Source organism: Poromitra crassiceps (genome assembly GCF_964638095.1).
Source record: "Poromitra crassiceps genome assembly, chromosome: 12".
NCBI lineage: Eukaryota > Metazoa > Chordata > Actinopteri > Beryciformes > Melamphaidae > Poromitra > Poromitra crassiceps.
This window is the reverse complement of record NC_139632.1, coordinates 49,171,275-49,194,354: the sequence shown is the minus strand read 5'-3', so window position 1 is coordinate 49,194,354 and position 23,080 is coordinate 49,171,275. Positions and strand designations below refer to the sequence as shown.

At 46.9% G+C, this 23,080-nt stretch overlaps 1 protein-coding gene and 1 pseudogene across 2 annotated transcripts in view; one reads left to right on the top strand and one right to left on the bottom strand.

Moving 5' to 3' along the window:
* The window catches only part of LOC310786969 (eukaryotic translation initiation factor 3 subunit H-like), a gene marked incomplete at both ends in the record, with an annotated part of 187,459 nt that extends 174,551 nt beyond the window's left edge, over positions 1-12,908 (bottom strand). The window contains 2 exons of the mRNA XM_083648299.1: positions 11,707-11,829; positions 12,885-12,908. Coding sequence (XP_083504425.1) covers positions 11,707-11,829; positions 12,885-12,908 — 147 coding nt within the window. The remainder of the gene's footprint in view (positions 1-11,706; positions 11,830-12,884) is intronic.
* LOC310786564 (histone H3.2 pseudogene) overlaps positions 1-23,080 on the top strand; it is a 383,278-nt pseudogene that overhangs the window by 26,360 nt on the left and 333,838 nt on the right. The window lies entirely within an intron of this gene.

Below are 23,080 nucleotides of genomic sequence, written 5' to 3'. Positions count from 1 at the left end.
CTCAGATATAAAATCAAATAGCTGGTGAATAAACTTAGTCCTGAACTGCTGAGCGGGCTATCTCAAGCCAGCAGTATCAGTATAAACTTAGACTTGACCTAATTTAATAATATGGCATCAGCCGATCCAGTAGCTCAGATAGAAAATCTAATAGCTGGTGAATAAACTTAGTCCTGAACTGCTGAGCGGGCTATCACAAGCCAGCAGTATCAGTCTAAACTTAGACCTAGACTACCTAGACCTGAATTAGCAGTATAGTATTAGTCATCCTAAATAATCCTAATAAATTTTGATTTGACCTAATTTTATTGTTGTCTATAGAGTAAGGCCCAATCCCAATTATTTTCTTAACCCTCAATCTAACCCTCCAGCTCAACCCTCAATCTTAGTAGCCCTCAAAACTAAGTGTTAAGGGCTATCTTGCGACTTTAAAATGGGACAGCCCTTAAAGGCAGATACGTCTTCAGACTGTGGGGGGCAGCAATATGCCAAAGCTCCGGATCCAGTCTGTCAATTCAAAAGAAGAGGAAAAAAGCATCCTTACACATATTTCCTTGATAATATAGATGTAGAAATTACGATAACCATTGTATTATCTTAGTTTAAATGTCATTTTATGGATTTCCGTTTTTGGAGCCTAACACATTTGTTGTTGCTAACTATCGATAGCCAGTAGCCGTGCTGGTCAAGCCATATTATTATTATTATATTATAACATTGTTAACGTTGTTACGAAATGCCATAATTCTCGGTGGTAATGTCGTTGTTGAGTTGTTTTTATCAAGATACAGCCTACGTGTAATGCTACGCACCACAAAACAAGTGGGGGCTAGAATGACCGTGCTTTCCGACGTGAGGGCTGCCCTCACGTCGGAAAGCACGGTCATTCTAGCCCCCACTCGTTAGCAACAACAATGTTGTTAGGATTCCAAACCGGAAATCCATAAAGTGACATTAAACTAAGCTAATACAATGGTTATCGTAATTTTTACATCGCTATTAACAAGGAAATACTTAACTTTGTAGGGCTCCTTTTTTCCTCCTTCGCCGCCATCTTCCATTTGAATGGATCTAGCTGATGACACGCAAGGGATTCTGGGATCGCACTCACCGCCAAGTGTGGTCGTGGAAAATCTCAAAACTGAGGGCCGTAGACCCCTCAAACTCGACCCTTAACTTAACAAAGTGAGACTGAGGGTTAAGATTGAGGGTTAAGATAGGAATTGGGATTGGGCCTTAGTTCCACCTCTGCGCAGATTCCCCCGCTCTCTTCTCTCTCTCCCCCTCAGGTGTCCTTCATTGGCCTGACGTACACCCCCGCCGCTGCAGCCCTAGGTCCGGCCGTCATCGCCCTAGCCACCTGTCGTCACTCTAGGCCATCTACCCACTACTCCTTCTATTGTCTGACACCCCGGGCTCATCACCACCGCCGACCCTTATCCTCATCATCCTCTTAATCATCACCTCCGACTCCTATCCTCCCCTCCCCTCCTCTTAATCCATGTCACCAACGCAGACTCATGGATTCCTCAGATCATCCTCATGGAACTCCCAATCTTGTTACCCCTTTTTTTCACCTAGCTAATTAGCTAGTATTCTCTAAACCTACGAACACTTAAAGACTACATTTTCTATTTCTTTTTGGACTCTACTTTTTACATTTTCAACTCCCTTCCCTGATCTTAGGATAATTTAAAAACTACATTTTTATATCCCTTCTGTTGGACCCCTTTTTACATTTTCAATTTTCTGTTCTTTTGTAAATTTTATTTCCATAATAAACCATTTACAGAGTTTCATTATCGGAAAACTCTGTACATGGTTTAGCCCGGCATCTCTCGGCCTGTCTCGGAGGGGAGTCCCTGGATGGGGGTCCATTGCTGGGCCCCTATAGCACAACGACCTCACAAGGTTCCTCCTCAGCCAAGTCACTGAGTCACTAGAACAGCTTAGGTAGGCGATAGATTAGCTACAGCCTAAGGCTGACCTGTTATAGTGTTCAGGCAAAGATCAGACTAGAGCAGAGTAGGATAGGCCAGATTAGGCTGTAGATTAGCTAGATCCCCTATGTCCCAGTTAGCTCTGGTTAATGCTTAGAGTAGTCAGTTGTCTGATCTTCTCCCCCCCCCTCTCTTTCTCTTTCCCCCTTCCCCCGCTCCTTCCCTTCTTCCCCCTTCCTGTTCTCCCCTCTCCCACATTTCCCACTCCCCCCCCCCACCTCCTCTCTTAAAATGCTCTTTCCTCTCCCACATCCCACCGCCCCCCCTCCCTTCTCCTGCTTTCTCCTCCTTCTCCCCCCCTCTGCTCCTTCTCCTTCTCCTCTTCTCCCCTATTTTCCCGATTCCCTGCCACTTCCTGCTCTCCCCTCTCTCACATTCCCCCTGCTCTCCTTCCCCTGCACCCTCCCACCTCTCCTTCTCTGTTCTCTCCTCCTCTCTGTCCTCTCCCCTCTCTCACATTCCCCCTGCTCTCCTTCCCCTGCACCCTCCCACCTCTCCTTCTCTGTTCTCTCCTCCTCTCTGTCCTCTCCCCTCTCTCACATTCCCCCTGCTCTCCTTCCCCTGCACCCTCCCACCTCTCCTTCTCTGTTCTCTCCTCCTCCACATTTCCCATTTTCTCCCCACCCTCGCCCTAATCCGGGCCCGTATACTACTCCCTCCCCTCCCCCAACCCTAGACCCTACCTCTACCCTGGCTCTCCCTCCCCTGCACCCTCCCATCTCTCCTTCTCTGTTCCCTCCTCCTCCACATTTCCCATTTTCTCCCCACCTCCTCCCTCTCACATTCCCCCTGCTCTCCCTCCCCTGCACCCTCCCACCTCTCCTTATCTGTTCTCCACATTTCCCATTTTCTCCCCACCCTCGCCCTAATCCGGGCCCGTATCCTACTCCCTCCCCTCCCCCAACCCTAGACCCTACCTCTACCCTGGCTCTCCCTCCCCTGCACCCTCATCTCTCCTCCTCTGTTCTCTCCTCCTCCACATTTCCTATTTTCTCCCCACCTCCCCCCTCTCCTCCCTCACATCCCCCCGCTCTCCCTCCCTCCTCCACTCTCCTGCTTTCTCCTCTTCCCGGTGTTTCTTCCTCTTCCCCCCTTCCCCCACTACTCTAAAGCATAGTACACATTCTACTCCAAAGCATGGCACCCACTCTATCCCCTCCAATATTTCGCCACTATTTAAAGCATGGCACCCATGCTCTTAGTATTTTGCCACTATTCAAAGCATGGCACCCACTCTTCCCTAAAGCAAGGCACCCATAAGCTCTATATGTGAACATGTGCTTATTTGGCAAAAGGACTCACTACTAAAGGCTTGCAGCCAATTAAATTAGGCATAGTTTGGTTGCTAAGAAATTGACATATGTCCGTTTGCAAGATGTGCGTCTATATTTCTCATTCTCTCCCCACCTCCTCCCTCCCCCTGCTCTCTTCTCCCTCACACCCCCCCCCTTCCCCTCTCCTGCTCTCTCCTCTTGCTCCTTCCCCACCTCCTATACCCTCCAACATCTCCAATTCCCTCCCCACCCCATCACTCTCTCACATTCCCCCTGCTCTTCTCCCTTCTCCTGCTCTCTCCTCTGCTCTCTCTTCATTTCTATATTTTCTATATTATCAATTGTTCAAATGTTATCTTTATTCTGTATATTCTTGTTGTGTCAGCTAGAATTAGCTAGACTTTCTGTGAAGCCCTCTGAGACATGCTTGTGAATTAGGGCTATATAAATAAACTTGACTTGACTTGACTTGACATGCACGCGCACACACACATGCACTCACACAGAAACACACACACCCACACACACACACACACACACACACAGAAACACACACACACACACACACAGAAACACACACACACATGCACGCACGCACATGCACACACACACACACACACACACACACACACACACACACACACATGCACTCAGGCCCGTATGTAGCTATGAGGACAGGGAGGTCCGGACCTCCCTAATAATTTCAGAGATTTTTTTTTTCTTTTTTTTACAAATGGAATTAAAAATATTTTGCAGTTCCTTTCTTGTTTAAGAATGTTTCGGGAAATGAAAATGTAGCCTATTTAAATAGAATTATCAACAATAACAATCAAGGAAGTTACATGCTTGTAGGCTAGAGAAGAAGAAGAAGCGCATGTACGCACATGTTGTGTTGAACCAACCAACAACCAATAAGAATTGTTTAATCTGGCAATAAAGAAATGTGAACTTGACATGCTATTTTAATAGCCTACTCGAAAATGCACCTCCCACTATACAGCAAAGAGAGGAGTCAATGTTTCTTGATATATGCCATTCAGATCAGAATAATTAGTCTAGTCATTAAGTTTGCTGATAATATTTCTATCATGTTAAGTCTGTGTCATGTTAACTGGTGTATATAGGGAGATATAGAGCATTATCATCATGCTATATATCTCCCTCTTTGCTCTGAATGAGTGAGAAAAGGAGAAAATACTGAATAATTACATCACAACAGTATCCTAATGTTAATTAAAAATGAGATATTCCTCTAAATATGGCTAAAGACACTGTTAAAAGTAAAAGACACTGTTAAAAGTATTTTGAAGGCAAATCTGTGCGACATGAATGTTTTGGCTGATACTCCGGAGGAGCTTTCTCCTCGTAAAATTGCTGTTTTGCCTCCGCCTCTTTTTGCAAGCAGTAATTTAATTTAATTTGAACAGCAAAAAGACTTGCTTGAGCTACAGATACAACACGAGAAAAGGAAGCAGGAGATCGAGATTGAACACGAGAAAAGGAAGCAGGAGATTGGGATTGAGAAGCAAATAACATTTGAATAGTTGCGGTGTGAGGCAGAGAAAGAAAAAGTAGCCTTACAGAAATACAAATTGGATTTGAGCAGAGATGGTAAAATGAATGCTGACAGGTCTGAGGAGTTGGATAGCTCCAGGCTTGGTTTTGAGTCAGCAGATCATTTTGATATCTTGGGTAATTTGCGACTATTGCCCAGGTTTAATGAACGGGAGCCAGAAACGTTTTTGTCCTTGTTTGAGCGTGTGGCGGAGACAAGGAAGTGGCTAATGCTCCAGTGCGTCTTGACCGGTAGAGCGCAGGAGACGTACTCATCGTTGTCTTTTGTAGACAGTCAAAAATATGATGTGGTTAAGTCCACTGTGCTAAGGGCATATGAATTAGTACCCGAAGCTTACCGCCAGCATCTTCGGACGTGGAGGAAAGGCGATAAGCAAACGCACCTCGAATTCGCCCGTGACCTGACTGCTCATTTTACACGCTGGTGTTCCGCGTTGGAGGTGGTGGATTTTAATCAACTGTGTGACTTGATAGTCTTGGAGCAGTTTAATAATTCCGTGCCTGGTAATATTGCCACATACATTAACACAATACGTGTTAACGCACAGGCGTAGCTTTGGCGAGACGCACGTGCGTAATACTGGGTTTGAGGCAGTCAGTGCAAGTGGTGTTTATTCTCCTGGCCATATAAACAAGTTTGTGCACGGCCGTGGCATGCAGAGTTCGGATAATGTAAAGATCTGTAACTATTGTCATAAAAGGGGGCATGTTAAATCTGACTGTTATGCATTAAAGGATAGAACTAAGCCAAATGGGGGAGGAGTACAGGCAAAAGGTGCTTGTCTTGCTGTTTCTGTGCCAACGTTGCCTGTTATGGATGTGACAGGTGATGGGGTGCAGGGGAAAAGTGTGTCTGGGGAACTGGATGCTTTCTTACCTTTCGTATCAGAGGGCTGGGTTTCTCTGCTAGAGAGTGAGGTGAAAGTGCCAGTCAAAATCCTACGGGATACAGCTGCGTTTGATTCGTTCATACAGGCCTCAGTGTTGCCATTTTCAAAGAAAAGTGAGGCGGGCTGCGCTGTTCCTGTTCTGGGGATGGGCATGAACATTTTGTACATTCCACTTCACCACGTTATGCTGCATTGTGATCTTTTCCAAGGCCAAATCACTGTGGGCGTGCGTCCCGCGCTGCCAATTGATGGCACCACGCTAATTTTGGGGAATGGCGTCGCAGGGGGGCGTGTATGGGCTGATGTTCAGCCGCCATCTCCTGTAGTCTCCTCGGTTCCATTGGTGAGGACGCAGCCTGATGAAAATGAGATGCAGTTTCCCCAGGTTTTCACTGCATGTGCGGTAACACGTTCTATGGCGCGTGCAAAATCTGAGCCTAGTGGTGGGAAATGTAATTCATCAGAACCGTGTACATTTTCCCTGTCTAATGTGCCTCTCTCGGTTACGCAGGAAGAACTGAAGGTGGAGCAGCAGACGGATCCTTCTCTGCGGGGTCTGTTTGAGCAGGTGCTTTCCGGGGAGGAGGTAAAAAGTAGCTCTCGGGGTTACTTCATGCACAACGGCCTGTTGGTCCGAAAATGGGTGCCTCACGGTGACAGTTTTGTCGGAGACCCCATCATCCAAATTGTTGTGCCAGCCAAATTCCAGCAGTCGGTGATTAAAGTGGCTCATGACAAATCGGGACATTGGGGTGTCAGGAAAACATATGATCGGGTTTTGCTTCATTTCTTTTGGCCGCGTGTGAAGAAGGCTGTGACATCAAGTCATGTCACACGTGTCAACTGACTAGCAAACCGTATCAACGTATCAAACCTGCTCCTTTGTTCCCTATTCCAGCTGTTAGCCGGCCTTTTGATCATCTAATCATAGACTGTGTAGGTCCGCTGCCTCGTTCTCGTTCGGGCGCAGTTTACCCCCACATGGAAAGAATCTATATGTACCCTATATGTTTTAATATAGGGCCACATATAGTTTTCCCATATATGGTGCATACATACAATTGGCCGTTTTCCTATATTATATGTACATATATGTACCTATATGTATAGGTACATATATGTACCTATATGTACATATAATATAGGAAATCGGCCAATTTTATGTATGCACCATATATGGGAAACCTATATGTACATATATGTACCTATATGTAGGATTTTAAATTAAAAAAAATAGCAGCGCACACGGGATTCGAACCCCGTTCTCCAAGGTTCAAGCCGTGCGCTCTAGTGCTGAGCTATACATTTTCTTATACTAACCAGAGAGCCGGGCACATTATATACTCTCTCGCACACAAGTAGACCACTGTCAGCGATCGGGAAGTTATTTTATGTGATGCGTACGATCGTAACAGACTAAAATGATGTTGTGTGTGTGTGTGCATCTATAGTCTGTAGGCTGTACGGCTTCAGAGGTTAACTTCATTTAACACCAGAGAGTCAGGAGGTAGGCCTACACAGAGCCTCCTATAGTCTGTTACAATAACAGTGTGCAGAGCACCTCGTTCCGCACTTGGTGCAGACCGGTGCAGACTTGCTTTGGTCTAGTCAGTCACAGCTAGTAAGTACTTGCGCATGCTCGTTGCTGCAGGAACTGAATTCATTATTTTATAGTATTGCGCTAAACTATTAACCATAGTTGTGTCCTGGAAGCTTTTTGCTGGCACCACATAGCCTATAGTCCCATATTTATGATATTTCATGTGACATAAAATGCGTTGAAATGTAGTTTTCGTGTAGATCAGATTTCAACTCTCAGTTACACAATAAAAGACAATAAAATGCCAATTCACACACTATCAATATTGTCTCTATTCCAAACTACAACAAATGTTTTAACAATATGATGAACCAAATTGTGTTTTTTTACACGTTTACGTTGTAACCGCATTTTAGCCGGTTGAAAAGAGGGTGAAATTAGGTCTTCAAACGTTCAAACCCAATATCACCCAGATTTAAACTAAAAATCAACGTTGAAAAAACGTTTTGTGCTCGCTGGGTATATATGGATTATGACACAGTGTATACAAACAGATTTGTAAATGACCTATATAGGAGGCATATACCTTGTATTGTGTACATATATGGCCTATATGTGGATATAAAGAAGTGAGACCTATATGACCTGTATTATGAACATATAGGGCCTTTATGTGTATATAAAGAAGCTATATAGGAGACATATATGCCCTGTATGTGCACATATAGTACCTATATGTGGATATAAAGAAGCTATAGGAGACCTATATGCCCGGTATATGCACTTATATGCACCTGAATCTGGCCTATATGCAACCTATATGCGGCATAAATGTGGCCTATATGCGCATATATGCACCTAAATCTGGCCTATATGCAACCTATATGCGGCATATATATGGCCTATATGCTCCTATATGCGCATATATGCACCTAAATCTGGCCTATATGCAACCTATATGCGGCATATATATGGCCTATATGCTCCTATATGCGCATATATGCACCTAAATCTGGCCTATATGCAACCTATATGCGGCATATATATGGCCTATATGCTCCTATATGCGCATATATGCACCTAAATCTGGCCTATATGCAACCTATATGCGGCATATATATGGCCTATATGCTCCTATATGCGCATATATGCACCTAAATCTGGCCTATATGCAACCTATATGCGGCATATATATGGCCTATATGCTCCTATATGCGCATATATGCACCTAAATCTGGCCTATATGCAACCTATATGCGGCATATATATGGCCTATATGCTCATATATGCTGCATATAGGTTGCATATAGGTTGCATATAGTTGCATATATGTTCATATAGATTCTTTCCATGTGGGCCTACTCACAGTAAGGTGCCAAACCACACGTTATCCGGCTGCGTATCCATTGCGCACGATAACTGCAAGGTCTGTGGTGCGCGCACTTACTCAGTTCATCTCGATTTTCGGCATTCCGAAAATTATTCAATCTGACCAAGGGTCAAACTTCACTTCCCATTTGTTTTCCCAAGTACTAAGACAGCTGCGTGTTAAGCACAACAAGGCTTCAGCCTATCACGCGCAGAGTCAAGGAGCGTTGGAACGATTCCACCAGACACTGAAGTCCTTGTTGCACGCTTACTGTACTGAAATGGGTGGAGACTGGGAGGGTTGCCCTGGCTAATGTTGGCATCTCGAGAAGTGACGCAGGAAAGTACTGGTTTCAGTCCAAATGAGCTGGTATTTGGGCACACGGTGCGCGGCCCGTTGACTTTGCTGTATGATCAGTGGAAAGTGGCAGACCCACCCAAAAATCTCATTGATTATGTAAACGGTTTCCGGCATAGGCTGCATGTAGCTGGAGAGCTGGCAAAGAAAAACCTGTCATCTGTACAAGGAAAAATGAAAAAGTTGTTTGATCGTCAATCTGAGCGCAGAGTGTTTAGTCCTGGGGATCAGGTGCTAGCCCTGCTACCCATGACCACTTCGCCTTTCCAAGTGAAATTTACTGGCCCGCACAAAGTCCTAAAACAGGTGACTGAACACAATATATCATAGCCACTCCAGAGCGCAGAAAGGCAACTCAACTCTGCCATGTGAATTTATTAAAGCCTTATTTCTGTCATTCTCTCGACTCATCCCAGGCGGAACTCCCATCTCCGGAGCGCGCACGGCCGGCGTGTTTTTTGGGGAGGGTGTCTGTGTTTTCTGTCCCACAGACTGTGGATGCTGAGGTGGAGGATGGTTTACCTGACATAGGCTCTGCTGTGCTGCAAGGTCGGTTACAAAACTTGGAGTCTTTGCACAACCTAGAGGGGTTGCTGGATCATTTATCAGTATCACATCAAGCGGATTTGATTAAGCTGATCAAATAATTTCCTTGTCTATTTAGTGACGTTCCGACACAAACTCACTTCATTGAACACGATATAAACATCGGGAACGCTCAGCCAATTAGGCAGAGGTTCTATCGTGTAAATCCGGAGAAGCGCAAATATCTGGATGCTGAAGTAAGTTATATGTTAAAAAACGGAATTGCTGAACCCTCATCGTCAAGTTGGGCATCACCTTGCTTGATGGTTCCAAAATCGGACAACACACCGAGGTTCTGTACGGATTTTCGTAAGGTGAACGCAGTGACCAAACCAGACTCTTTTCCACTTCCACGTATGGAAGATTGCGTTGACCAGGTTGGCCATGCCAGGTATGTCAGCAAATTCGATTTGCTGAAAGGCTATTGGCAGGTCCCGTTATCTGAGCGCGCACGTGAAATCTCTGCATTTATAACACCAAATGGGTTGTACTCGTATCGAGTTATGCCGTTCGGATTACGTAACGCCCCTGCAACCTTTCAGAGGCTTATGACTAAAGTTCTGGGGGATTTGGAGGGATGTACAGTCTATTTAGATGATGTGGTGGTCTGTGCGGATAGCTGGTCATCTCATCTGGAGCGCATCCGGTCTCTCTTCAGCCACTTGGCTGAGGCGCGTCTCACTGTCAACCTCGCCAAGTGTGAATTTGCGAGGGCGACTGTGACGTACCTGGGTCGGGTGGTTGGGCAGGGTACAGTTCGTCCAGTGCAAGCAAAAGTCCAAGCTGTTGAACAATATCCTACACCTGCCACAAAAAAGGAACTCATGCGTTTCCTGGGTATGGTGGGATATTACAGATGTTTTTGTCGAAATTTTTCTGAAATATCTGCGCCACTTACAGACTTGTTGAAGGGCTCTGTCACGTTTGCGTGGCCTTCTGTTTGTCAACAATCTTTTGAAAAGGTGAAGGCACTGTTGTGTCATGCTCCAGTTTTGGCAGCGCCTCGCTTTGATCGTGCGTTCTCACTCCAAGTCGATGCTAGTCACGTGGGGGCGGGAGCTGTCCTTCAACAGTGTGACGATCTAGGGTTTGACAAACCAGTGAGCTTTTTCTCAAAGAAATTTAACTCGTATCAACTAAACTACTCTACTATCGAGAAAGAAACACTTGCACTAGTGTTGGCTTTGATCCATTTTGATGTCTATGTGGGTTCTGGTGTTGTGCCTGTCGTGGTCTACGACCATAACCCCTTAACCTTTCTCAATTCTCTGCAGTGTCCAAATCAGAGATTGATCAGATGGTCGCTATTGTTACAGTCATACTGGCTAGAGATCCGTTACATCAAGGGTTCTGACAATGTTGTGGCGGACACTTTGTCCAGAGCTCCTTATGAATAAATAGCCTGTTTTTTTTGTTTGTTTTGTTTTTTAACCATGCCTGTTTTCTGTTCATCCCACTTCATTCTTTTTTCTCCTCCCATCTTAAATTGCTTCTTACTGGTACCAGATTGCTGATGGGAGGGTGAGTAGAAGGTGATGGTGGGTGACAGTAATCAGGTTGGTTTAGCAAATGTTAAACATTTACGATTATGACTGTTTAGAAAAAAAATTGTTAGTAAAAAATATATCTAGTTTACACCAAACTTTAAAAACAGTGTTGATGATGATTGTTTTGTTTTTCCTGATTTATTTAAAGTTGCTAGTAAAAAAAAAAGAAGAAGCAACATTTGAATTTTGATTGTGTAAAAAAAAAAAAATACATGTTTGAATTAAGTTCACTGTTCTAATAGAACATTTTGGTTCAATCTATCATAACTTTCGATTGAATTCTTATTTGAGTTATGGATTCAGGTTCCGGGGTTGGGACCCCGCTTCTATGGGGGGGGTGTGTGAAGGCCCTCTGTCTTGCAGGGCCTGCTGTATGTGTGTGTGTGTGTTTCCCCTTGTCAATTACCTGCAGGTCTGGCATCACAGAAATGACATTCGCTGCCGACCCCTGGAGTAACCCAGGCTAGAAACCTATTGGTCGCCAGGGCGCCATGAAGCACCCTCCACTGTAAGTCACCAGACCTTTTAGGGAGAGGAAGCTTGTAGAGCACTCTCCACCTAAACTTTACAGGGCTCTGGTCCTCTATCACATCCTCCCACTGATGCTCCCTGACATCCTGTAAGGCCCCCAGGTTCTTCACCTTAACCCGGTGTTTCTCAAAGTGTGGGGCGGGCCCCCACTGTGGGTCGCACTGGCAAAACAGGGGGGGCGCAGGGAGAAATGCAGAAATGCAGCACGGAACCAATGTTTTGACATCTGTCTTTTTTCCCAGTGAGCAATAAATGAACCCCGCTTCTGTAGTGACTTCGCATTCATTCCATGGATGGTTCATTCATATTGCCAAATATTTGAACTTATTTTGTTTAGTTTTGCACAGGTTGCACTTTATTGTTATTGTTTTGAAAAGATGTGCAGTGCAAAACAGGTTTGTTGCAGCCACTAATACAGTGATAATAAGACTTAATGCAATTTTTTGGCACAGATGGAACTTTATTGATATCGTTATAACAAGGTGATTGCACATTTAATTAGAATTGTATCTGATGGAGCAATCTGGTTAACTTTGTTTGTTCTAGCAAAGTGATTGCAATTTCTCTTTGATTATTTAAATGTATTATTTTAAAAAGCATAGATGTAGCAGTCACAAAATTTTGTATAAAGTTGAAATGGAAGTTCTTTTTTTATTTGGACAACTTACTGAAAGAAAATAGAAAGGAATAGACTTTATTCGATAACCCCGGACGGCACCATATTGTTGACAAACCGCAGCCGTAACGACTATATATATATATATATATATATATATATATATATATATATATATATAATTATTATTATTATTACGCTATCGATAATCGATAATTGATCGTTAATTTTCCCGAATTTCGATTATGGAAATTGATTAAAAATGCCCATCCCTAGTCCCCAGCAAAAAGGGGGGATAATCTATTTTCACTATAATTCCATCCATAAGTAACACAATCTAAGATAGTGTAGAAGTGAGTAACTAAGCTCATAATAACCATAACAGCACAAATAATTGACAAAAATCTCGAAATAAATATACTGTGGAAGTGCGGGAGAAAGACTCAAAACCAAAGTTGTATCCGACTGGATTTATTTTCTCACACTTCAACTGCGATCATACAGGTAAAAGTGGGCTGCTAACATGTTGCTTTGTAGGCTACTCCCCAAACCATCGTGCCACCTACCTGAACCCCCCGCCCCTGTTAAAGGGGCCCCTACCATCAGGTGAATGTCTTTCCCCATTGTCTCTGCTGTGGTACGCCACACACGCCCCCCCAGAATTCACCCAAACCCCACTCCTAATAACGGCGCGGAGGCCGGATCAGCCGACCGTAACGGCTCTGCTTCACAGGCACACTGTCAGAGTCCTGAACAGCAGACCCTCGGGGCCGAGGGGTGGCGGGGGACCTGCCCAGGTCCAGGGGAAAAGAGTCAGCAGGGGGCAGCACAGCAAGGGGAAGGGGGACCACAAGCTTGTTGGGAGGTCGCCCACGCCGTGGGGGAAGCGCCACCTCCACCGACTTGCTTAAATCCAAATGGGCAGGCTTCAGGCGGTCCACCGAAACGTGCTCCTTCCTCCCCCCTATGTCCAGCACAAAATACTTGGTCCCTGCTTCCAGAACGCGAAAGGGGCCGTCATAGGGGGGCTGCAGCGGCGACCGGTGCGCGTCATGCCGCACAAAGACATAACCCGCCGAAAGCAGATCCGGCGGCATGTGCACCTCCGGCACGTCGTGTCTCGAAGTGGGGACAGGGGCAAAATCCTTGGCCACGTCCAGGAGCGCCGCCCGCTGACGAGCGGCCGACCAGGGAGCGTCGACCCCTGGAATGAACTCTCCCGGCACTCGTAATGGCTGGCCATACACCAACTCAGCAGATGAAGACTGCAGGTCCTCTTTGGGGGCCGTCCGCAGGCCCAGCATGACCCACGGAAGCCTGTCCACCCAGCCACCATCCACGAGGCTAGCCCGGAGAGCGGCTTTCATAGAACGGTGAAACCTCTCGCACAGTCCATTCGCCGGCGGATGGTAGGCTGTGGTGCGGTGAAGCTTCGTGCCCAGCCCCTCTGCCATAGCACCCCAGAGCTCCGACGTGAACTGTGGACCACGGTCCGAAGTGAGGTCACCCGGCGCGCCGAACCTGGCGACCCACGACCCGATGAAGGCCCTAGCCACCTCTGCCGTTGTAGTCAACGGCACCGCCTCCGGCCACCGGGTGGTCCTGTCCACCATCGTGAGGAGGTGAGTGAACCCATGGGAGGAGGGAAGTGGCCCCACCAGGTCCACGTTGACGTGGTCAAACCGCCGCTCCGGAACCAGGAACGGGGCCCAGGGGGCTTTGGTGTGGCGATGAACTTTAGCCCGCTGGCAGGCTACACACTGTCTAGCCCAATCTCGTACTTCCTTCTTCAGGCCCGGCCAGACGAACTTGGCCGCTACCAGCTTCACAGACAACTTCACCCCCGGGTGTGAAAGTCCATGCATGGCGTCGAAAACCTGCCGGCGCCACTCGACTGGAACCAAGGGCCTCGCCAGCCCCGTAGAGACATCGCACAGGAGCGTGGCGCCGACGTCACCAAAAGCCACCTCCTGTAGCCGCAGCCCGGTCTCCGCTGACCAGCGGGCCTGCACTCCCGCGTCGTTGGCCTGATCTGTGGCCATGCCGGCGTAGTCGAGCCCCAGGTGCACGGCGCCCGCCACCGCCCGGGAGAGGCAGTCTGCCACAAAGTTGTGCTTTCCCGCCACGTGCTGGATGTCTGTGGTGTACTCTGAGACCTCAGCCAGTTGACGCTGCTGGCTTCCGGTCCTGGGTGGCTCCGCCTTGGACATAGCGGACGCCAGTGGCTTATGATCCACGTACGCAGTGAACCGACGCCCCTCCAGCAGGAACCTGAAGTGCCGGACCGCCAGGAACAAACCCAGGAGTTCACGATCGAAAGTGCTATACTTCCTCTCATTGTCCCGTAACTTCCTGCTAAAGAAAGCCAACGGCTGCCAGGCACCACTCACCCACTGCTCATAAACCGCCCCCACCGCGTAGTCCGATGCATCGGTGGTGAGGGCGACTGGGGCCGTAAGCGACGGGTGTGCCAGCAAGGCAGCGTCGGCCAGCACGTCCTTAGCGTCCTGGAACGCTTTGTCCCGCTCCGAGGACCAGTCCACCGCGGCCTTGGGGTCGCTACCCCGCAGTGCGTCGTACAGCGACCGCATGTGATGTGCCGCCCGAGGGATGAACCTGTTGTAAAAATTTACCATCCCCATGAACTCCTGCAGCGCTTTCACAGTCCGGGGGCGTGGGAACGTGATCACGGCGTCCACCTTGACGGGCTGAAAGGCACAGAGCCCTCCGCGGTGACTCTGTGCCCCAGGAAGTCGATGACCGCCACGCCGAACCGACACTTGGCTGGATTTATGATGAGCCCGTGCCCCGTGCTCCCCGAGCCGCACAAACAACTGTCGAAGGTGGCCCATGTGCTGCTCTGGCGACGCACTAGCCACCAGGATATCGTCCAAGTACACGAACAAAAACGGCATGCTCCGCAACACAGAGTCCATCAGCCGTTGAAAAGTCTGCGCTGCCCCCTTGAGGCCAAAGGGCATACGCAGAAACTCGAACAGTCCGAATGGAGTTATTACCGCTGTCTTAGGCACATCCTGCGGGCGCACCGGGACCTGATGATAGCCCCGCACTAGATCCACCTTAGAAAAAATTGTTGCCCCCGCCAAGTGGGCCGAGAAGTCTTGTATGTGCGGGACTGGATAGCGGTCAGGCGTCGTGGCGTTGTTGAGGCGGCGGTAGTCCCCGCACGGGCGCCACCCGCCATCGGCCTTCATCACCATATGCAGCGGGGAAGCCCACGGGCTGTCGGAGCGACGAACGATCCCCAGGCGCTCCATAGCTGCAAACTCCTCTCTGGCAATGGCGAGCTTGGCTGGATCCAGGCGGCGCGCGCGCGCGTAGACCGGGGGGCCAGTGGTGGTGATGTAATGTTCGACTCCATGCTTAGCCACCACCGCTGAGAAAGTGGGGGTGGTGAGAACTGGGAACTCACTGAGGAGGCACTGGTACTCGTCACCGGTGGCGAGCACATTGGACAGCCCGATTGTCCCCACGTCGCCCCGTGAACACGGGTAGGAACAGAATGAAGTGGCGTCAATCAGGCGGCGGTTCTTAACGTCCACTAATAATCCGAATGCACACAGAAAGTCCGCACCGAGCAGGGGTAGCGACACCCTCGCCCTGACAAAATCCCAGCCAAAACGACGACCGGCAAAACACACCTCCACATACCTTGTGCCAAAAGTACATATGGGCGTGCCATTTGCAGCGACCAGGGCGGGGCCTGCCACCCCAGCCATGTCCTCCATTGCAGACGCGGGCAAAATGCTATGCTGAGCGCCAGAGTCCACCAGCAATCGCCTGCCTGAAACAGTGTCTCTGATAAACAGCAGCTTGCCAGCCTCACCAACGCTCATCGCTGCTGCTGAACGCTGGCTCTCCCGTTTCCCTGGGCGCCAAACTTGCAGGGCGGCCGGCACTGCTTTGCCTTAGCTCCAAACCTCCTGTGGAAATAACACAGCCCGTCGTCCTCCCTGCGGTGGCCGCCTGCTGCCGCCACTGCATACGCCGCGTCCTCCGGTGGCGCCGTCCAGACTGGCGCGGGATGCAGCGCGTGCACGTGCAGCTGACGAGTGGCGAGGAAAATCCTGTCCGCCTCGGCCGCCAACGCACGGTAGTCCCTGGAGGCAGAAAGCGGGGACCCTGCCAGGACAGCACGCACAGAGCTTGGCAGCTGCCGCAGGAATATATGCGTGAGCAGGATAGCCGGATCCGACGAGCCCAGCGTGGCCAAAATCTTATCCATTAACTCAGACGGCTTGCTGTCGCCAAGTCCATTCAGAGACAGAATCCGCTCTGCCTTCTCCACCTCTGACAGTTCAAATGTTCTCAACAGCAAAGCCTTAATGGCCTCGTACTTGCCAGTGGGAGGGGGGTCGTCAAGCAGCTCCAACACTCGGCCGGTTACCGAATTGTCCAACGCGGCCACCACGTAATAGTACCTTGTGGTGTCATCCACAATCCGCTTTAGTCCAAACTGCGCCTCAATGTGGCGAAACCACGAGCGCGGACTGGCATGCCAGAACGGTGGAAGTTTCACGGAGCCCGTGTCAACATTAGCGGCCAACCCGGCACTGCTGCCCGGGCTGTCGGAGACGTCCTCATCGCCGCTTACGTCAGGCCCAGGGCTGAATCCCTTCCTGGGCTTATTTTTTTCCGGCATCGTTCAATCAATAACGTTGCTCAATCGGAGCACCGTCCAGGGTCACCAATGTGGAAGTGCGGGAGAAAGACTCAAAACCAAAGTTGTATCCGACTGGATTTATTTTCTCACACTTCAACTGCGATCATACAGGTAAAAGTGGGCTGCTAACATGTTGCTTTGTAGGCTACTCCCCAAACCATCGTGCCACCTACCTGAACCCCCCGCCCCTGTTAAAGGGGCCCCTACCATCAGGTGAATGTCTTTCCCCATTGTCTCTGCTGTGGTACGCCACAATACAGTATTTACTCTGAGAAATGAAATAATGAGAAAAGGAACAATTATTGGTTAAAACTGAATAATGACATCACAACAGTCTAATCCTAAAGCTAAATTAAACTGAGATATTCCTCTAAATCTGTCTTAAAACTGAAAAAAAAAAAAAAAAAAAAAACGCCCACATTTTTTTCGGCGGCGACCTTCGGTCATATATATATATATATACACAGACATCCTTTAAATGTTTTGAGTTGTCTGAGTGAGGGAGTGTGTTCTTCACATATCTCGAGAACCTTTCATCTGATCGACTCCACACTGGGCAGGACGTGCAGTGTTGGATTTGCTGCAAATTGGACAGGTTCAATATTAATAAATTTAGCAGCAGGGCAAAGAGAACTCTGTGCAGCAGTGGACACTGCACTTAATGTCATTAAATGGATGCGATTAAGAACAGGTGCTTCAAAATCAAGAGGGCTGGACAGTTATGTATTTCGGCGTTTAATTTTCAGTGCATTTGCAGAGGTTTTTAAAAAACATGTTTCACATTAATGGGTCACTGTGGAGATTGTTAACAAAAAAAAATTCAAATTTAATATATTTTGTATTCAGGCTGGAACACTTAAAAAAGGCAGTAAAAGTCAAGAGGATTGAAGATGTTCTGAAGGCAGGAAGGAGAGTGACGAGGCAAAGCTTTCTACCCATCTAGGTCAGGAGCAGGTAGGCAGACTTATAATGGCAAGACAGACAGACAGACAGACAGACAGACAGACAGACAGACAGGTAAATCTGCAGGACAGGCCAGGAAGAGAAAGAGAGACAGAAGGCATACTACTACTGACTGTACATCCTGAACAAAGACTCCGATGGCTGAGCGAGACGACAGGCCAGCGGCGGGCCGGCAGGCTGGCTAGCCGAGCACAGATCTAATAGGAGAGCGCAGAGCCTTGTAAATGCCAGAGGGATCTCTACCCGTGTTTGTTCAAAACCCAACGACTACCGCTGTGCTGCCAAGAGCCAAAGACTGTGTGACTGTGTGTGACACGGCCACTGGTGGCTAGAAGAGTTTGGCTGTGTGCGTATGTGTGTGTGTGTGTGGGTACATCGGTGACAGAAAACAGTCCCTGGAGATGGACAGTGCTACACTTTTCAATGTGTGCTGTAAACAAAGCGGTAAATATTTTTAGCAACTGGCAACAACGGAGAGGAAGACAGCCAACTACTGTACTATGTAATAAGGAACTCACAGGAGAATGGCTAATCATGTGTGATACAGATACAGAGACAGGGAGAGAGAGAGAACGAGAGAGAGAGAAGCTGGATAGATTTTGTATGGCCTAGTGGTTGCGACTTGTGATGGGGAAATTGCCAGCTAATATCCGTGAGCCGGTTGTGATAATCTGAATGGAGTACCGCAGGGATGACGCATTTTCGTAGGCTTAACCATAGGGCTGGGCAATATAATCGATACGGCAATATATCGCGATATTTTATTTCCCGATACTGTATCGATACTTGGACGCCAAGTATCGCGATACTATATATTTTTTTTTTGCAGGCCATGCCATGCCAGGCCTCTGCATCTGGTGATTCCCACCCCTAATCGATACTGTATCGATATTTCCCATATCGATGCGTTCAGTAACACTCAACACTCAGTAGTTTTGACTAAATTTTAAACTTATCAGTATAGTGATGTACATATTATTATACTACCTGGGTGGTACACAGTGTGTTGTATCTTTAGCTCTATTATTTAATTTTGAGTAAATTCTGTAGAATATTGCAATATATTGCAATATGTATCGCATCGCAATATATCGTGATACAATCGTATCGTGACCCAAGTATCGTGATACGTATCATATCGTGAGATCCTTGCCAATACCCAGCCCTACTTAACCAGAAGCGCCTGCACTGCTGGTGCGTAGGGGGGAAAGCATTCACTAGGGATGGGTACCGAGACCCGGTACCAAACGGGCCCCGGGGCCGGGTTTCGAGATACCGGAGGATCAATATGCTTTCACGTTAACGGTTCTCTTATCGGTACTGGAGAAATAAAAAAAAATAGATTTCCTATTTATTTGCTACATAAACGTTGTTTTGCCAACACAGTCTCACAGAAAATTGTATAATACCAACGTTTTGGACCAACGTTGCTATTTTACAATTTCGGCTCGAAAATTGTAAAATAGTAACGTTCTGAGATTTTAGGGTTAGGATTAGAGTAGGGGGAGGGGTTAGAAACAGAAAATCTCCGTAAACCACGCCCAAACCACGCCCACCGCTGTAGACACATACGTTACCATTTTACAATTTCTTAGCCGAAATTGTAAAATAGCAACGTTTGTCCACAAACGCTGCTATTTTACAATTTTTTGGGAGATCGGGTTGTGTTTTGCACATTTTATCGCACCAACTCCGTAAGACATGCCTGTGATGTGATTTTGAGATTTCCGAACGAGAAAAGAGATCCTCTGACTACTGAGAGGAGAGGGGCCGGGCGGAGCGGGCACCACACACACACACACACACACACACACACTGAAGGGAAGACAGCTGAGCCGAGGAGACACCGCAACACGTTAAGAAAGAACGGAGCGATCAAAAGTCTGGTTGTACTTCACTCGAGTTGATGCTGACAATTCACGTTGTCATAAGTGCGATAAATCGTTCACTAGCAACGGTGGGAAACACGAGCAATTTGTCTAAACAGACAAAGACAAAGTGCATCAAATAGGTACAAACTGAGAAATGCAAATGTTTTCGACAAGCTAACTCACACGGCTTCATCATCTGTCAATAATGACCCAGTGGTTGTGGTTACCCATGATACACAGGCCCACCTCATCATCAGGTAGGCAGTGGTGTAGTGGTCCCTGGAGAAGTGGGTAGACTGTAATTTACGCAACCCCCCCGCCCACCGACCGCTTTTTATAAGTATATATATATATATATATATACTTACTAGTTTAAACTACTTTTGCTGGGCATTTGGTGTCTACAAAAACAAAAATTGTATTGAATTATAGGCTACAATGTAACAATGAAAACAATTGGGCTGCCATAACCTGAACATTACTGAATTTAGTTCATTGATACAAAAATTTCAAACCAACTCACTAAGTTAATTTGAACCCAGGTAGCTGCCAAAATAATGGAAGCATTCAAGTAATTCAGGGTTGCATTATTATAGAACTGACACAACTGACGCAACTCAAAGAGAGAAGCAGTGGCGTGCCGTCCATTAGGCGAACTAGGCAAATGCTAAGGGCGCTTGAGCCGCTAGGGGCGCCAGAGAGGGGGGGGGGGGGGATTTTTTTTTTTTTTTTTTTTTTTTTACAAATACTTTTTCATGATAATAGGCCTACTATTATTTTACAATAGTAGACAAAAATAAGAAGAACAACGTCTTAAGTCTTTAAATAATAGTGAAATCATTTTTCTAATTCTGGCTTTCTGGCTGCCCGGGCTGCAGCACTTTCACCATGGTCCCTAATCCATACCACCCCACCCACTGCGCGGCCGCGCCCCCTTCTACCTGCTCTGAGCTTTTTCCCAGAGTAGGGGAAGGAGCTGGAAGGTGGGTGCTGAGGGTGCTGCAGCACCCCCTGGTGGCAAGAAATGGATTTTCGAAATTGTTGGATTTGGCTGTCTTGTGTTTATACCACCAACAAGATGCATTAAAAAACAGTTTGTGCTTCCCAGCTCTAATCTTATTTCATACGCTCTCTCTTCAAAAGTGTTTGATTTTCATCATAATCTGGTTTATAATAATAAATTCAGTGTTTATGCCTGTGTTTCTGTCTGTTGTAGTGTAAAACGACTAAAGGGAGAGCAGGTGCTTACATGAAAGTGAGTGAGAAAAGGAGAAGATACTGAATAATGACATCACAACAGTATAATCCTAATGTTAATTTAAAATTAAATATTCTTCTAAATATGGATGAAAGTCCAAAAAACATAAAAACCTAAAAGTACTTCCAGCGCCACTGGGGAAGAGCGATTCTGAGCCTGCACTGCAGTGCTGGATTAGCTGCGATATCATTTTTATTATATTTTCTTTGGGGGAGGGGGGGGGGGGGGGCACCAGCAAAAATCTTGCCTAGGGCACCAACTTGGTCAGGCACGCCACACTATGTGAACATGGATGATTAAGACGAGAGTAGTAAACATTATCCAGCTGTTTGGGTGTGTTAATAATCCAAAAACCCAGTCTGAAATAAATCAACAGAGCATCATCGCTCAGTTGTCCTAAAGAAATGTTACTTCCAGAGCAGGGGAGGATATTTAGTGATTTGGGGGCAAGTGCAGCAGACAGATACTGTCGGCTTGATGCTCAGAACAATAGAGCTAGTGTGGACAATAGGTGCAAACGAAGTGCCGACCCATCAAATACGAGGTAATGTAGACATGGCCTTAGAGTGCTGCTGGAAAAACACGGGTAGCGAGCACACTCAAAATGGATTCAAAACTCAGTGGGTGCAGGGCCAGCGCAGGGTCAGCGCTGAGGAAGGTCTTTGACTGAAACGTTCGTTGCTGCTGCCCAGGTTTGAGGAACTATTAAATCCTATGAAAGGACATTTGGAGTGCTGGCTTTTCTCTCTTCACTTAAGCCATGTTCACATTACAGGCAAATCTGATTTGCTGATAAAGTTATTAATCATCATTATCTTGATTGGTTTCCCAAATCTGATTTGGGTTAGTGTCCGCACTGCCACAAATCTGATTCTCAAGTCGGATCTGTGTGTCCAGACCAAAACAGCCTATCTGCATGGGTTGCTATGGTAACGACGTGGGCGTCAGTAAATACGTACGTTGGTGACGTGGTTTTCCTGCACAGAAGCATTTGATGACGAGTTGCGAGTGACGTTCAAATCAGATTTGGTGGATCTGCGCGTCGGCACTGAAGTCACATCAGTCCAAAGCAGATTGGAAACTACCTCCATATGTGGTTTGGGACAAGTGACACAAATCAGACTTGGAGCGTCCAGACTCATAAAACCAATCTAGATAAAGTCATTAATAGGTCACTAAAGTTCACAAATCAGATTTGGCTTCCTAGTCTGAACATGGCCTAGAGTGCTGCTGCCCGTTACGTTAAGTTTATTCATGGAATGCGAGTTAACATTCTACATTAAATGAAGACATTATCGTTTGTTTTATTTTGTATGTTACTTATTGGCCAAGCATATTAACATCTATGGGCTAGAAAAGTCTGCCCAGGTTACAGGCACTAGGCAGCCATCTTGCCTGCTCAGAATTTTCTCCTCGAAATGAAGATTGAGTGACAGCTGTCATGTTGTGATATGATTGGTTGAAATGGGCTAGAAATTTGACAGTGCTGACTGACGTCAGCATACTGTAGATTACAGTTATGAATGTGAAAAACTAAATAAATGTGTTGTTTTTTTGCATACATTATTAAATAGGTGGACTGAATACCTAGGGATGTGATCTGAAATAGGAAAAAAAAGTGTGTGCGTGCTCAACAACAACACGGAGGTGTGTGTGTGTGTGTGTGTGAGAGAAAGAGTCCATGTCATGTACTCGCAGTGTTTCCCCTAGGATGGAGTTGTAGCAGTGGTGGCTTGTGGAGACGAGAAGGAAATGCACAAAAAATCCTACAAGTGCTGAGTGTGGTCAAAGGAACGGAGAGATGACAAGAAAGACAAGTGTGTGTCAAGGCATATTCCAAGAAGGATTATATGGATTAAGCTCCTATCCATATTTGACATTAGGCAAATCTCAGCCACACTGGGAGATGAGCCCATATGTAAACACGCATTTCAATAATTCCAGTATATTGCAGTATATTAACGATGACTGGAGAAATATGTCATGTTTTAAATAGCTTCCACTTTGTTGCAGTCTTAGT